The following is a 15940-nucleotide window of genomic DNA, read 5'->3' as shown; positions in this document are numbered from 1 at the left end:
TCATATTATTAAAATGATCCATAAATTTTAATAATGTCTTTTAATTTTTGATTGAGATATAATATCAAATTTATTTATTATGATTTACGGGTATAGTTTAGTTCTTTAAAAATGACCCTCTCTTATTATAGATTACCCTGATATCTTAAATTTTGATTAAAATGTGATGCTAAATACATAATTGTGAATATCGATATTAATAATCGATCCCATTAATCACCCAAGAGTAGGACTTCAATTACACTTTCCCAACAATATTTTGCATACAATAAAAGCTTTTTCTTACGCTTTAGAAAATATTGTATATTTTTATATACATTTGACACTGTTGTGCATGCAGTTTAACATAATAGTACCCGATATTCCAGACACAAAAATTAAAATATATCATTTTTTTATTTTTTTTTATTTTTTGGGTAGAAAAACATTTTTGACCTGCTGTACCATGAAAACTTTTTTTAGTCTGCACCTATTTAAGTCGCGCTAGTCTCCACTAGCGAGATCAAGTTGCTACATGCTGGATCCACTAGCTAAACCATTTTTTGCTTGTCTGTGTATTGAGACTCACCAGTCACCACTGACAGAATCTTGATCTTCTATTCTAAATTTAATTTCCTTTTCCATCTCTATATTTTCATTTCCATAGATTGTATTAAATTATCATTATTATTTTATTATTAAATAAAAAATTCATATTAAATTAATTGAGTCAAATAATAATTAATTATGTAATTAATAAATTTAATTTATATTTTAATTTTTTAAAATTCCATCAAATTTAAAAATATGAAATTTATCGTCCATAATATCTGCAAATTTTCTTTTTCTGTCATTGTTTGCCAAATAAAAAAATGCTGCAGAGTAGATTTTTTCCCCTGAATAACATCTCTTTAGAAATTAAACATGTTGTGCTGTGTATTGTTAAAAAGAAATATTAGAAAAATATATTTCATTTTTAACTATTATTAAAATATATTAAAGTAAGAGTAAAAAACGACATAAATATGTTTATGATAAAATACTTTATTTTAGTATATTTGTAGAGCATTTACAAATATTTTTTAAATTTATTTTTTTTTGGTAATAAATTTATCTGTTTTCAATAAACAAACACAAATATATATATATTTTTTGTTTTTCGGACAACTTATGATCAAAATGTTTTAAAAAAATAATGTTCTTGTTCGCTGAGAATCTTACTGATTTGGATACATAGGCCCACCAGGTTCAAGGCTCAAGAAGCGCAATGGTCTCGTAACGCGAGATGTAGACATTGTGCAGATTATGTTAAACCGTCTTATATAACTTAAAGACTAACCAAAGACTATGTAACAGGCTGAGACCCACCGCGCATAAAGACCAACGCACGTAAGAAAGCTCCAGCTTATCACCACTCTAAGAAGACAGACAAATATATAGACTTATAGCCAAAAAGGCACCAGCTAAAACAGATAAATCTGCAGCCCATAATAACCAATAAGAAGGCATGCCGCCTCTCAAATGTGGCATAAAGCTTGTTATAAATATGAAGGGTACAAACTCAGGTATGATCATCTGATTCCCATTAAATATAACATAAACCTAGCATCGATACTGACTTGAGTGTCAGAGTGTCTTTGCAGGTACACCCCTCATTCATTCCCAGTGCGCCAGCAATATTCTTCAACCTTCACATACACAGTGAACATCTCAAGCCCACAAAATACCACATACAGCCCAAAGTCTTCATCTCTTTCAACCATGTATGATTTAGCTCAATTCATATTGGACTATTCTGATCACTTATCATCAAAGTCCTCGATAAAAAAATATTATTGAGAACTTTTTCTTTCCTCACCAAAAAAAAAAGTTCTCAATAATTTTTTTTTTATCATTTCCCAATTTTAATTAAAATATTTTTAAAAATGACTTATAGAAATATGATGACAAATATTTTTATTAAGATTTTATGACAAATTATTTACATGATTAATTATTATATGATTCAATCAATTTAAAGTTAATTTCCAATTATTTTTTTATTTTTAATTTAATAAAAAAATAATAATATCAATTTAATATAATTTATGTGAAGTATAGTTTTGAAAGAGAAAATTACAATTAAGAAGGACAATTAAAATTCTGCTATATGACGGATCGATATTGGAAAAAAAAAACTTTTCACGATAAGATAAATCAAAAATAAATTTGAAAATTTGATATATTTTGATTTATTTTTTTTAATCTCAGATTCACAAATCAAACTTCAATTTAGACCCAAATCAAGCTAATTAATATATATATATATATATATATATATATATATATATGTGACGATCTATAGTTTGGAGGGATTAAGAGCAATGTACATGTGTCAAAGTATCTAAATTGTACTTCTATTTGCCTTAATTTAAGAAAATGAAAAAAAAAAATTATTGACTTATTTTTTAATTGTTCAATAATTTTACTACGAAATATCATTTTGACATCAACAATTTATAAAACATTAGAAAAATGGGAAAATAAATCGCAAGTAATTATGTAATAATGTATTAGATTACGAATTTAAGTTATGAAATAAGTTAGTAATTTTTTTAACATTATTGTTTTGTGCTAATAAATTATGGAAAAAAATGTTTATCCTTTTAAATGACACAACTTATATCCTTTCACTCTTACAAAGAGATGGGACCCACACCTTTATTTTTTTGTCAACTCTCTCTCCTCCTTTATCTATCTCTTTTTCTGTCTTAAAATGAGACAACTTTACATTCCTTTAAAATGATACACATTTTACCCATAAATTATATATTGTACAACCGTACGTAGGCGTGATAAAGTTATATACAATTAGGTTCTAGACACACCCTGAGTGTAACTATGAACATATCTCAAGTTAAAGTTGGGGAAGAAAAAGATTAAAATGATACTAATTAAGATTAGGTTCCCTTATTTAATTATATATATATATATATATATATATGTGTGTGCGCGCGCGTGCGTGTGTGTCCCAAAAATAATAAGCAACAAAGAAAGGAGGAGAAAACCGCGTAGCTAACTGATAGTGAAAGAAGGAGAAAGCAACACATATAGAGCCACACATAGACGTAGGACGAAGCAACCACGACCAATGATTCATAACAAAAATTCAAAACGAGAAACCGAGCTTTGCTCTAAGTCCATAAACACATGTCTTAGCTTTCGGAACCAGTTTCTGACCAACACTTAGCATCTAAGAAAGAGGATCCTTGTCCTTTACCCTCACTTTAATCACCTTTAACCTGTGACTCTCAAAGTGTTTCCTCCAGTACTGCAGATCACAAGAATATGTTAACTCTCAAAGTTCTTTCGATTACCTTTCTTTCCTTCATTGTTTCCTTGGCCATTGCCAACGACCTTAATATTATTGATGACAAGAATGCTGTGACTTATGATGGAAGATCACTCATTATCAATGGAAAACGAGAGCTTCTCTTCTCTGGTTCCATCCATTACCCACGAAGCACCCCTGAGGTACCTACCTTCTTCATCAAGTAACATCATTTATATATCTATAATTATATAATAACATTATAATATGATCATAGCTAATATGATTTTTATTTTGTTGTTGTTGTGTGTGTTTTTCAGATGTGGCCAGACCTTATTGATAAGTCAAAACGTGGAGGCTTAAACGTGATCCAAACTTATGTGTTTTGGAATGTTCATGAGCCTGAGAAAGGCAAGGTATGGATTAATTCTGGAACCAGAGATCGACCTACTGCATGCAATTGAAAACTCTGATTAATGTCATAGCCTGTGACTTGGTTTGTTTCATTATGCAGTTCAAATTCGACGGCAGGTATGATTTGGTGAAGTTCATTAAGCTCTGTCATGAGAAAGGAATGTATGTGACCCTCAGGGTTGGACCTTTCATCCAAGCTGAATGGAATCATGGGTATGACGTAAATTAATTTATTTCTCATATGCATGTTCTCGATTACGTTTATAAAGAAACAACATACAACAGATTTTGCATAATTACATGTTACATCAATATTTTATTGAGATTGTCTCATAACCTTATATTACATGAAAGAAAAGATCTCGTGAAGAATCAATTCAACCCAAAAGCTTAAGCTGTTGGGTGAGACTACATTAATAGTTTTTATATATCTCTAACGCGTCCCCTGACAAGAAAGCATATTAGGCTTAAAAGGTGGATAATGCATCAGGCTCAGTCTACCTGTACTAAGAAATTTCACACAAAAAATTGAGGGATCAAATCCGTAACACCGTAGCTCTGATAACATGTAAAGAACCAATTTAACCCAAAAACTTAAACGAGACTACATTAATGATTTTTATATATCTCAAAAGAGATGTATTCCCCTTACCTTTTAGTATTGTTTATTCTCAATCTCATGATAATGTGCTTCCTACATGTTAATATATCAGAGGACTTCCATATTGGCTAAGAGAGGTCCCTGACATCATATTCCGTTCAAGCAATGAACCCTTCAAGGTAATCAACCTGTTATATTCTCTATATATAACTCGCTGGCTTCTAGTTTCTGGAAAAAGAGGCTATAATTAAGTGATATTGTTTCCTATTTGCAGAAGCACATGAAAGAATACGTATCAACTATTATAGCCAAGATGAAAGAAGAGAAACTCTTTGCTTCCCAAGGAGGCCCCATCATCTTGGCACAGGTTCTGATTTTCCACATGATCCTTCTCCCAAAGTCTATTTAGTTTCTTCTAGAGTGCTCAACCTTATAAATAAACCCCTCACATTCTATCAATGTGCTGCAGATTGAGAATGAGTACAACCATATCCAACTTGCTTATGAAGCAGATGGAGATAATTATGTCCAGTGGGCCGCAAAAATGGCAGTGGCATTGGACGCTGGAGTTCCATGGATCATGTGCAAGCAGAAGGATGCTCCTGATCCAGTGGTAAGTTCATGAAATTGTTTAGGCACAATTTTCCTTCCAAGTGAGATAGTGCATGTTACCTCTGACCTGACCAATCTTACTTCATTTGGAAGATTAATGCATGCAATGGAAGGCACTGTGGTGATACCTTCACAGGACCAAACAAACCATATAAGCCTGCCATATGGACTGAAAACTGGACTGCTCAGTAAGTATACCCCTTTGGCCTTGCTTACCATTAGTGAACAATTTATGAGTCTTGGACATTTTGTTACACTTAAAATAAGACAACATAACCAACTATCATTATTTCTAGTGATAAGAAGCTTCTTGTCCTTAATCAAATATGTCAGACTTTTGAGTCCTACAAATGAAGAAAATAGAAGGACACTCGAATCTAAGACATGGTTTCATGTTTTTGCTTACACCAAGCACTAAGAATATTTGTTGGTAATTTGCAACTACAGGTACAGAGTATTTGGAGATCCACCATCACAAAGATCTGCTGAAGACATTGCCTTTTCAGTTGCCCGTTTCTTCTCTAAGCATGGTTCTTTGGTCAACTACTACATGGTAATGGCCTTATTATCATCCAAACTTCCCATTGATGAAACTGATGGGGCATATAGTGTTTCTTACTATACTCAATCTGAAACTCTTGTAGTACCATGGTGGAACAAATTTTGGGAGAACAAGTGCTGCCTTTACAACAACTCGTTATTATGATGAAGCTCCTCTTGATGAGTTTGGTATGCAGAGAGAACCAAAATGGAGTCACCTGAGGGACGTGCACAGGGCTTTGAACCTATGCAAGAAGGCACTGTTCTCTGGTGAGCCTACAACCAAAAGACTGAGCCAATTTCATGAGGTAAGCATGACACAGCCTTCTCAGAATTCCCATTCCCATGTTAGGAGAAAAAAATAAAAATAAAAATGTGTATAACTTTCAGTTTAAGCTAAGCTGCATGTATATATAAATTATGCAGATTATAGTGTATGAGAAGGCAGGAAGTGATTCATGTGCTGCTTTCATCACTAACAACCACACCAAAGCGGAAAAAACTATAAATTTCAGAGGCTCGGACTATTATTTGCCACCACGTTCCATTAGCATCCTCCCTGATTGCAAGACCGTAGTCTTCAATACTCAAAATGTATGAAACTTGTTTATCCCTTACGTTACATATAGAGAATTCACATTGTTCGGTGCTTCTTGCTAACTATTTTTTCATTGCCTCCACAACTTGTGAAAAAAAAAAAAAAAATCAGATTGTTTCACAACATAGTTCAAGAAACTTCAAGAAGTCAAAGGTTGCAAACAATCATAAGTGGGAGGTGTTTTCTGAGGTCATTCCAACTACCAAGCAATTGCCACCAACTAAAAAACTTCCTGCAGAGCTTTACACCATGCTTAAAGACACCACCGATTATGCATGGTACACCACAAGGTGAGTTCATCTTATCCCATGCATGTAACCGTGATATTTCATTCTCTCAGTTTTTCTCTTTATCCCCATCATCGATCGGGTATTTTATGCTACTGGTGTGAAATATATTTACTTGCAGCGTGGAATTGGGTCCAGAAGACTTGTCAAGGAAGAATGATATATCCCCGGTTCTTCGTATTATGAGTCTTGGCCATGCATTGCTTGCCTTTGTAAATGGACAATACGTTGGTAAGTACACATAAATTTGACTAATGATTAGCCTTCTAAGAGGAAGTGAGTCCAATTGTATATATAATATAGATTGATTCATGTCAAAGTGATATTATTCTATAATATTCATGTTAATATTTGGGTAATTGTCTTGATGGTTTTAAGGATCTAATCATGGTAGCCATGAGGAGAAAGGTTTTGAATTCCAGAAACCTGTAAACTTCAAGGTTGGAACTAACCAGATAGCTATCTTGGCTTGCACTGTGGGACTCCCGGTAAAGACTCACCAACATTTTCCTTTTTCCAAATTTGCAACACTTCTTAGTTCTTAAGTTTCAAGAAGGATTATAACATTTTTTGTTTCTCCTTTAATATACAGGACAGTGGAGCATACATGGAACACAGGTTCGCTGGACCCAAGTCTATAACCATCCTTGGTCTGAACTCTGGAACAATTGATCTCACTGTTAACGGTTGGGGTCACCAGGTATTAATTTGAGAAAAGATGGCATAAAATAAACTTAGTAAAATCACTATGGAATAGGTGAGATATTTGTATCACTGAATCGGTTCCAATTTGCAGATTGGTCTCCAAGGTGAGAAGTTAAGCATTTTTACTGAGGAGGGATCAAAGAAAGTAGAATGGAAGGATGCCAAGGGATCAGGACCAGCTGCCTCTTGGTACAAGGTAATGGTTATTGGATTAATGATTGTAATGTTGTTTTTATTTCTAACAAGATTCAATCAAACACCTTGAATTATTTGTGATTCTTGTATTTTATTTCACAGACACATTTTGCAACCCCAGAAGGAAGGGGTCCTGTTGCTGTCAAGATGAATGGTATGGGGAAGGGAATGATTTGGGTCAATGGTGAAAGCATTGGTCGTCACTGGTTGAGTTACCTCTCTCCTCTTGGAAAGCCTACTCAGTCAGAGTAAGTAAATCAATCACTGATAAACAAATGTTGGCCTTGAAATCCAAGTAAATGAAAAAGTTTCTCACTATCTTTCTTTCTTCTTTGTCCATTTTAAATATGTTACTTGTACCAGTTACCACATCCCAAGATCTTTCCTCAATCCAAAAGACAACTTGCTTGTTGTGTTTGAGGAAGAGGTAGCAAATCCAGAAAAGATTGTCATTCTAAATGTCAACAGAGACACAATATGCAGTTACATCACAGAGAAGCACCCTCCTAATGTCAAGTTATTTGAGAGCAAGAAACAGAAATTCAAAGCTCTTGCTGATAATCTGGGGCCAGAAGCTACGCTCAAGTGTCCAAACCACAAAACCATTTCGGCTGTGGAGTTTGCAAGCTTTGGTGATCCTGCTGGTTTCTGTGGAGGCTTTACTATGGGCAAATGCCATGTACCTGCCTCCAAGCAGATTGTTGAGAAGGTATACCTCTCATTTTTTAGCAAACATATCAACTATATATATATATATATATATATATATATATATATATATATATAGGGTTCATATTTTCTTATGTTGTAGGATAGTAAGAGAGAAAAAAAGTAGAGATAAGTTAAATGTGGGTCCCACATTTTATATTAAAAAAGAAAAGAAAAATTAATTGGCACGGAAAACGAATTTGTGTAGGAAAAAGTTCTACTCTTATGTAGAAGGAGAATATGATTTCCCATATATATATATATAGGGTCAGGATCATTTTACACCAGTGTAAGTTACACTCTTAATCTTGTCCGTTAATCCCACTTATATCTAACGGCTCAAATTTTTTAGTAATGTGAGCCATTAGATACCAGTGGATCAATGGTCAAGATTGAGTGTAAGACTTCTAACTCTTACACCGGTATAAGAATATCCTGCCCCATATATATATATGTGTGTGTGTGTGTGTGTGTGGAAAGATCCATTTACAAGTTTTTTTTATAAATTACATTAAGTATGACCGATCATATACTCTTAATTAGTGTATGACTGGTGAGACATAACGTAGTTTGTAAGAGTTTGTAAACAAAAAGTTTGTAAATATAACATGAAATTTTGACACTAAATTCTAATCATTGATTTTCGCTAATCTACAGTTCTCATTTATTGGGAATCAAACTTACTAATTAACTATTAATTTACAATAAATGATAATCGTTGATTCGCGAAAATCAACCATGAAGATTTAGCATCAAATTTCAGAGTTTGACATCGATGTATATGGAAAGGATCTGTTTATAAACTTTTTTTACAAATTACATTAAGTATGACCGGTCATACTTAGTGTAGTTTGTAAGAGTTAAAATTTGTAAATATAATATTTTCGCTGCACATATATATATATATATATATATATATTCTATCCTATGGTATAACAAATATTGAAGTTGATCACATTTTTTTATTTTTTTATTTTTGTGTGTGACTTGGAGCAGTATTGCTTGGGAAAAGAAACTTGTACGGTTCCAATGGACAGTAAAATCTTCAACCCTGATGGCCACGATGCTTGTCCAAATGCGTTGAAGGCACTTGCTATACAAGTGAGGTGTGGTACCGCCCAAAAACCTGCCAGCAGGTAAGGTTGAGTTGGGTGGCTAAGTTAAGTGATTTGATTGGTGAAGTGGAAATGCATAAGCTCAAATTTTAGTTAGTTTTTTTTTTAATTTAATTTATTTATTTAGCAAATGATATCTGAATTGGATGTCTTTATTTAAGAACTTCATTTTGTTTGTTTTATTTACATTTAAGAACAGAGAGCTAAATTTACAATAATTCAATTTTGTTTCATATTCTTCAGCAACTTGCCATCCTTCTTGGAATGATGAAATAAATCCCTTCATTTCCTGGCTCATTAAATTAAAGCACTTCAGGCTTAGCAATTTAAAAGGCTCATTATTTCGTTTATTACCCAAATAAAAAAGTTCCAAGCTCTTATAATTCATTAACATATATCAGACTTTTAAAAAATAGATGATACTTATAATTGGGGAATGCTATTGGCACACTATTGAATTCACATTTTTTTTTTAATATTTCTCACTTTTTTTATATATGATTTTCCTAACTTCCTTAGCTAGTTGTTTTGTTTCTCATCAAGAATTCTTTGGTGAAAATGTTGAATTTTTATGTGTAGTATTAGATTTTCAAAAAATAATTGTCAAAAATAATTTTTGTCCAATATTTTTACATTTTTATTTTTACAGGGTAGTGAAAATTTACATTCTCATGGCATTGAAATACTTTATCATACAAAATGTCCAAAATGTTTAACAGAATAATGTTTTACCTCTTAGTGTTAATCAGATTGTAACTGCTTCCTATTAATTCATATACGTCATTATAAGCAATTAAGTAATCAAAATGCAATATTTTTTCCATTTCAAAATTGGGTCAAAAATTGTAAAAACTAGTCATGGTTATTAATCAATCATTTAACACTTGCAGATTAAAACAAATTGCGTTCACTTTATTTTTATAGATGACGACTATGCAGTTCGCGTGAACTATGATCCTTTTGCAATTCCCTACAAAAAAAAATTAACCGGCTGTTTGGTTTGGGTTTTCTTTTCAAAACTCCAGGCATTACATATTGGTATTTTATTAATTTAATGTTTGGTTCAACCTTTTTTAAAAATTTTCCAGCCAACTATTTGGCTATGCTTCTACAATTATGTGCAAAATGGAACAATAAACCCAGACCAACAATGCCAGTTTAAAAGTGGTATTGTATGATAACTAGACAAATGTGGTATATAGAATGAAGGATTTGACATTACTATCCTTCTATTATGGGTTACTTTTGTAATGATATTAAAAATTATTGTATTGATATTAAAAAATTAATAAGGGGTTACTTTTGTAATTTTATATCATCTACCCATCAATATTCTATCATCAACCAAACATACATTTTATAAATCTTACTTAATTTGCCCGGTAAAATTTCTTCTAACCAAATAACTTTTTTTACATTTTCCTACCAAACTCACTTTTCAACAATTTTCCTATCAAATACATTTCCCTAGTATTCAAACAATTTCTTCTCAAGCAAACGCTCCCTAAAACTTTTTCAGTTAATCCCTAAAGTATAACTATTATCCCAATAGACCTTACATCCACCTTTCGTTAAGTCACTAATGAAAAAATGACAAATCTTAGCTCTTCATGTATTCACAATCCTATCCGTTGATATTTTTTATTAAAAAAATTCTAATCTTACCCATTTATTATTATTTTATAATATTAAAAACAACTAAAAGAAGATATATATTAAAAGAAAATATATATATTCTTCCCCCAACCAAGCCTTCCTGAGGGTCCCCAAGCTGCTCTAAACACTTTTAAGGAGGCTTTTAGAGATGTTTGGATGAGTTCTTGAAAAGTCAAAATCATTTTGCATTTAGATGTAACATCCAAAAAGCATTTTTAAGTAAGAAATAAATTATTTTTTTAAAGTCAGGAATATTGGCTAAAAAAATCAGTATTTCAAGTTTTTTTTAGCTTTTATTTTACTACACCGTCTAACATAATAACATACAAATACATAATAAATTAATAAACACTTTTGTTTTGGAAAAAAAAAAAATTCCAAAGTCAGCTAAAGGTTTCACAGTGTGAAGAGTCTAAAGCTGATTGAATTAGAAGAACAAATTTCCCAATGCAAAGGTTGTTTTGACAGTTTTATTACCTTCGGCCTTCGGAACTGCCATCATTATCCAAAAGAAGCAATTAGGTTAGGAGAAGAACCATAGCAATAACTAGCAAAGTTGAAGGGATAAAAATAAATTAACGAAAACAACAAAGCAGACAACACCCATAGCACACAACGCAACCCAAAAAACAATTTAATATGTAATATATCCATTGGACTTTAGTTTTGAAGGGTAAAATTTGGACAACAGAGAAACAAAAAAAAATTCAAATACTAACTTATTACATACAAATATTGAAGTTAGATCAAACACTTCTCCAAAATACGGAATCGTATTCTGAAAAGGATATGACTGCTACAAATAATTTCTCTTTCTTGCAACTGAAGAGACATATATCCCATAATTATAATGTCTGAATTGATTGTAAAAGTTTCGAAGTTTGTGATAGTGAATCATAAAAAGGTCAAAGTTTAAGAGACTCTGATACTCTTTTCCTGATTTTCATTGAGTGGGAAGGGGGAGAAAAAGAGAGAGAAGCTAGATTTTTCTTCTTCTTTTTTATTGTAGGAATTTATTTTGAATTACTGTATTCAACAACCAATAAAAATTAATTATGATATTATTGTCAACATATCATTGAATTATAATATAACAAATTTTATACTAACCAATACATCAAGTTTAAACTCTTTATCATCGAGCTCCATAATATATGTATGTTTACAAGAAATATTATTATGAATTTCCTAATCCTTACATGGAAAGAAGACTTTTAACAACACTCGAAAAATAAATTAATCCAAATTCATATAAAATTATTTGAACACAACTTCAACGCAATACAAAATATAAATAAATGTAAGCCTTTTAGTTTGGTTTGGAGGCTGCGGTATGTTGAATCGGTTCAAGTAGACTATTTCGGCTTTTTGACTTTGGTGATGTGATTTTTAAAATGTATGACCGGAATAATTTGTGGGTCAAAAGCTTTGTCAATATAATGGATAACAACGCGGTTGAGAAACGGACGCTTAAGGACATGATAGAATCCATGCCGTGTCTTGTACAGTCTTTTGGAACGTGATACCTTCCCTACCACGTCCAGTACAGCTTTTAGCACGGTAATCGATGCTCCTAAGACGTGATACCTTACCTGTCGCGTCCTGTAAACAAACAATGCCCCTTCTCTTTCTTTCTATCCGTTTCAACTTTCAATTCATTTTTTTTGCATTTAATAACGAAATTTTGGTAAGAGAACTTAAGTGAACTACGACATTTTTGTTTGCTCATATCATGTATTTATTTTAATTAAAAAAAGTTCTGTGGCACTGTGCAAAGTTGTGAAATGCTTAAAATAAATATCGAACAGTAATGTGTCAACAAAGAGATGACCTATGAGTTGTACAATTGTTCGTTGGCTCTGTCTAGCTAGGCAAAGAGTACTTTATTTTATTTTATTTTATTTTATAAATATATATATCGTCTGCAAAAGATAATCTTGTTTGGGACGAATCCATCATTAAAGTTTTAAATTCGGCCCGGCCATTGAAGTGGTCAAGGGTCACGGGTTCAATTGGGGGGTTACGGGGTCACTTCACTGACCCGGTTTTAAACATTAAAAAATGTTTAGATACACAAATAGAGAAAGGAGATCCCTTACTCAATAGAGAATAGCGGAAGAGAGACGGCGAAACGAAAAATTAACGGTGGGGAGAGAGAACCAGCATGGTGGAGGAGATCACTGGAACAAGGAGACTGGATCTAGAAGATCGGAACAAAATAAGAAGAACGAGTTCAAATTTCAGATCTAGTTCTAAATCTAGGCAACAACGAGTTTTTGTTTTTATTTTTTTTTACACATCAAACGACGTAATTTTGTGTATAATTTTTAAATATATATATATATATATATAGTGGCCTCTCTGAACTCGTGACTCCCGGATCAGAATATACATAAAACTTTAAAGATGGATTCGTCCCAAACAAGATTATCTTTTGCAGACGATACATATAATTTATAAAATAAAATAAAGAAAAGTACTCTTTGCCTAGCTAGATAGAGCCAACATACAATTCATCACGTCTTAGGAGCATCGATTACCGTGCCAAAAGCTGTACTGGACGTGGCAGGGAAGGTATCACGTTCCAAAAGACTGTATAGGACGCGACATGGATTCTATCATGTCCTTAAGCGTCTGTTTCCCAACCGCGTTGTTATGCATTATATTGGCAAAACTTTTAACCCACAAATTATTCCGGTCATACATTTTAAAAATCACATCACCAAGGTCAAAAGGCCGACTATTTCGTATTGAGTTTAAGCAAATATTTTTTTTTTCTGATATGTATATATCAGAAAAATATTTCTGTAGTTAATGCAGGTAAATTATCTGCATTTACTTCCAAAACGATATCGTTTTGGGATTGAAAAATTTAAAAATTATAATTATAAAGACTATAATAATCCTGAAATAAACTAAAATTACAAAAACACCATAATTTTCGTCCCAAAACGACGTCGTATTGGGCTTACTGCAGATAACTTATCTACAATAACTGCAGAAAAAGCTAACCCTATACATATGTATATATATATATAGAGAGAGAGAGAGAAATATTTTTCAAGCAGCTTGAGATAAGTTTATCTCCGACTACCACAAAACTACGTCCTTTTATTTATATATTTTCTTATATCAATTGATTTACCTTTGAATGGTTACGATTCTCTTTTTTTTTTTCTCTTCATTTATCACCATTGATCCATCCTTGTACGGTTATGATTTAGTAGCTGAAAATAAGATTATCATGAGAAACGATAAGCTCATATATATGTATGAAAAAAACATTTCTCCGGCAACTTGAGATAAGTTTATCTCCGGCCACCCCAAAACTACGACGTTTTGTTTATTTATTTCCTTATATTAATTAATTCACTTTTGAATGGTTATGATTTCTTTTTTCTCTCTCTTCCTTCATCACCATTGATCCATATTTGTACGGTTATGATTTAGTAGCCAGAGATAACTTTATCTCCAGCAGCTTGAGAAATGATAAGTCACACACACATATATATATATATATATATATATAGGGTTTGATGTTTGTCATTTTAAATTACAGAAGTTATGTCATTTTAGGAGAGAAATAGACACAGAAAAATGAAAATCATGGGAGAGAGAAAGTGGATGATTTTTTTAAATTTAAAATTTAAATAATTTTTTTTCTGTATCTGTCTCTCTCTTAAAAGGACAGAGTGTATGTCATTTAAAATGACACATTTTTCCCATATTTATATAGGGAAAAATATTTCTCAAACAGCTTGAGATAAGTTTATCTCCGGCTACCCCAAAACTACGTCGTTTTATTTATTTATTTCCTTATATTAATTGATTCACCTTTGAATGGTTATGATTCCCTTTTTCTCTCTCTTCCTTTATCACCGTTGATCCATCTTTGTACGATTATGATTTAGTAGCCGGAGAAAACATTATCTCAAACAGCTTGAGAAACAATAAGCTCATATATATATATATAAGACAGGATCCTTTAACACCTCATCTGAGAGCCATTAGATCAATGGTGTCACATGCTTACAAATCAGAGTCGTTGATCTTTTTTAATCTAACTGCTCTCAGATGAGGTGTCAAACTTCAAATTTAACATCGGTGTCAAAGGATCCTACCTACATATATATATATATATATGAGGGAAGATATTCTTACTACCAATATTTTCTACTACTAAGTTAGTACCTATCTAATCACCATTGAATCAAAGAGAGAGAAGGCTAAAAAAAAATTGAAAAAAGAGAAAATGTTGATCTAATGGTGATTAGATAGGTAGTGAGTTGGTAGTAAAAAATTTTGGTAGTAAGAATATTCCTCCTCTCTCTCTCTATATATATATATGGGTTTTATAATTCTCATTTAACATGAGAATTACAATTTTCCTACACACCATTCAATTTCCGTACTGACATGGGTCCTACATATACTTTTTTCTAACACATGGGTCCCACATGCTTTTTATATCTCCAACATGAGATTTCAATTCTCCTTCAACATGAGAATTATAAAACCCTATATATAAATATAGAGTTTATCATCTATCATTTAACATGACCACAAAAAATTTCCTACACACACAACATTTTGTGGGGCACGCAGCAAAAAAAAAACAAAAAACTTCGACACGTAAAACGAATCTCTATTACATAACACAATCACTTTTCCTACAACATAACTCTTACAAAACCCATAAATATATATATATATATATATATATATATATATATATATATATATATATATAAGCTGACTCGAACCTGAGATGATAAATAACATACAGATTCCTTTCTCATATGAGCTAACATTAGTCATTAGCTAGGTTTATTATTAAGGAGTGTCCACAACAAATTTTTCTCATTTTCCAAAAATGATGCATGGAATTAATAATTTTAGGATTTGTAAAACATAAATAGAAGCATCTTTGGGCATGAAATACGAGATCATCCCAAGCACATACAACCTTTATATCAGAACACTTGACCTACCACTTCCTTTATAAATTATTAAAGTTAACATCATGTACAAGCTGGTATCGTATTATTTCACATGCAAATAAACAAACAATTTTACACTTCGTGAACGTTTCAGACTAGTTATCTATCTAGGCGTCCTCCATATAAAAGCAGCCCTATGCTCAACGGCCAAAACCCAAAACAGAATGGAATTACACAGCTAGCACCATAAATTTATTCCATGTACGAGTAACTAATTTTG

General features: G+C 32.0%; 1 protein-coding gene across 1 annotated transcript; it reads left to right on the top strand.

Moving 5' to 3' along the window:
• The first annotated feature begins 3609 nt into the window (after window positions 1–3609).
• Window positions 3610–9332, top strand: LOC133288423 (beta-galactosidase 13-like). The gene is made up of 18 exons (XM_061486175.1): window positions 3610–3705; window positions 3804–3916; window positions 4417–4483; window positions 4579–4671; window positions 4774–4917; window positions 5010–5104; window positions 5364–5469; window positions 5561–5764; window positions 5883–6050; window positions 6166–6344; window positions 6463–6572; window positions 6720–6829; window positions 6934–7041; window positions 7138–7242; window positions 7344–7489; window positions 7605–7950; window positions 8946–9085; window positions 9308–9332. The coding sequence occupies exons 1-18, from the start codon at window positions 3610–3612 to the stop codon at window positions 9330–9332; spliced, it is 2355 nt and encodes a 784-aa protein (XP_061342159.1).
• Window positions 9333–15940: the final 6608 nt, after the last annotated feature.

Source organism: Gastrolobium bilobum, unplaced genomic scaffold (genome assembly GCF_033153095.1).
Source record: "Gastrolobium bilobum isolate Gb01-03AN ecotype WA unplaced genomic scaffold, APGP_CSIRO_Gbil_v1 utg1578, whole genome shotgun sequence".
NCBI classification, from domain to species: Eukaryota; Viridiplantae; Streptophyta; class Magnoliopsida; order Fabales; family Fabaceae; genus Gastrolobium; species Gastrolobium bilobum.
This window is presented reverse-complemented; position numbering and strand designations above follow the sequence as displayed.

Coding starts and splice junctions, on each gene's coding strand:
- LOC133288423 (XM_061486175.1), top strand. CDS start 3,610: ATGTGGCCAGACCTTATTGATAAGTCAAAACGTGGAGGCTTAAACGTG. Junction 7,042..7,137: donor TTAACGGTTGGGGTCACCAG/GTATTAATTTGA, acceptor TCCAATTTGCAG/ATTGGTCTCCAAGGTGAGAA. Junction 7,951..8,945: donor CCAAGCAGATTGTTGAGAAG/GTATACCTCTCA, acceptor GACTTGGAGCAG/TATTGCTTGGGAAAAGAAAC.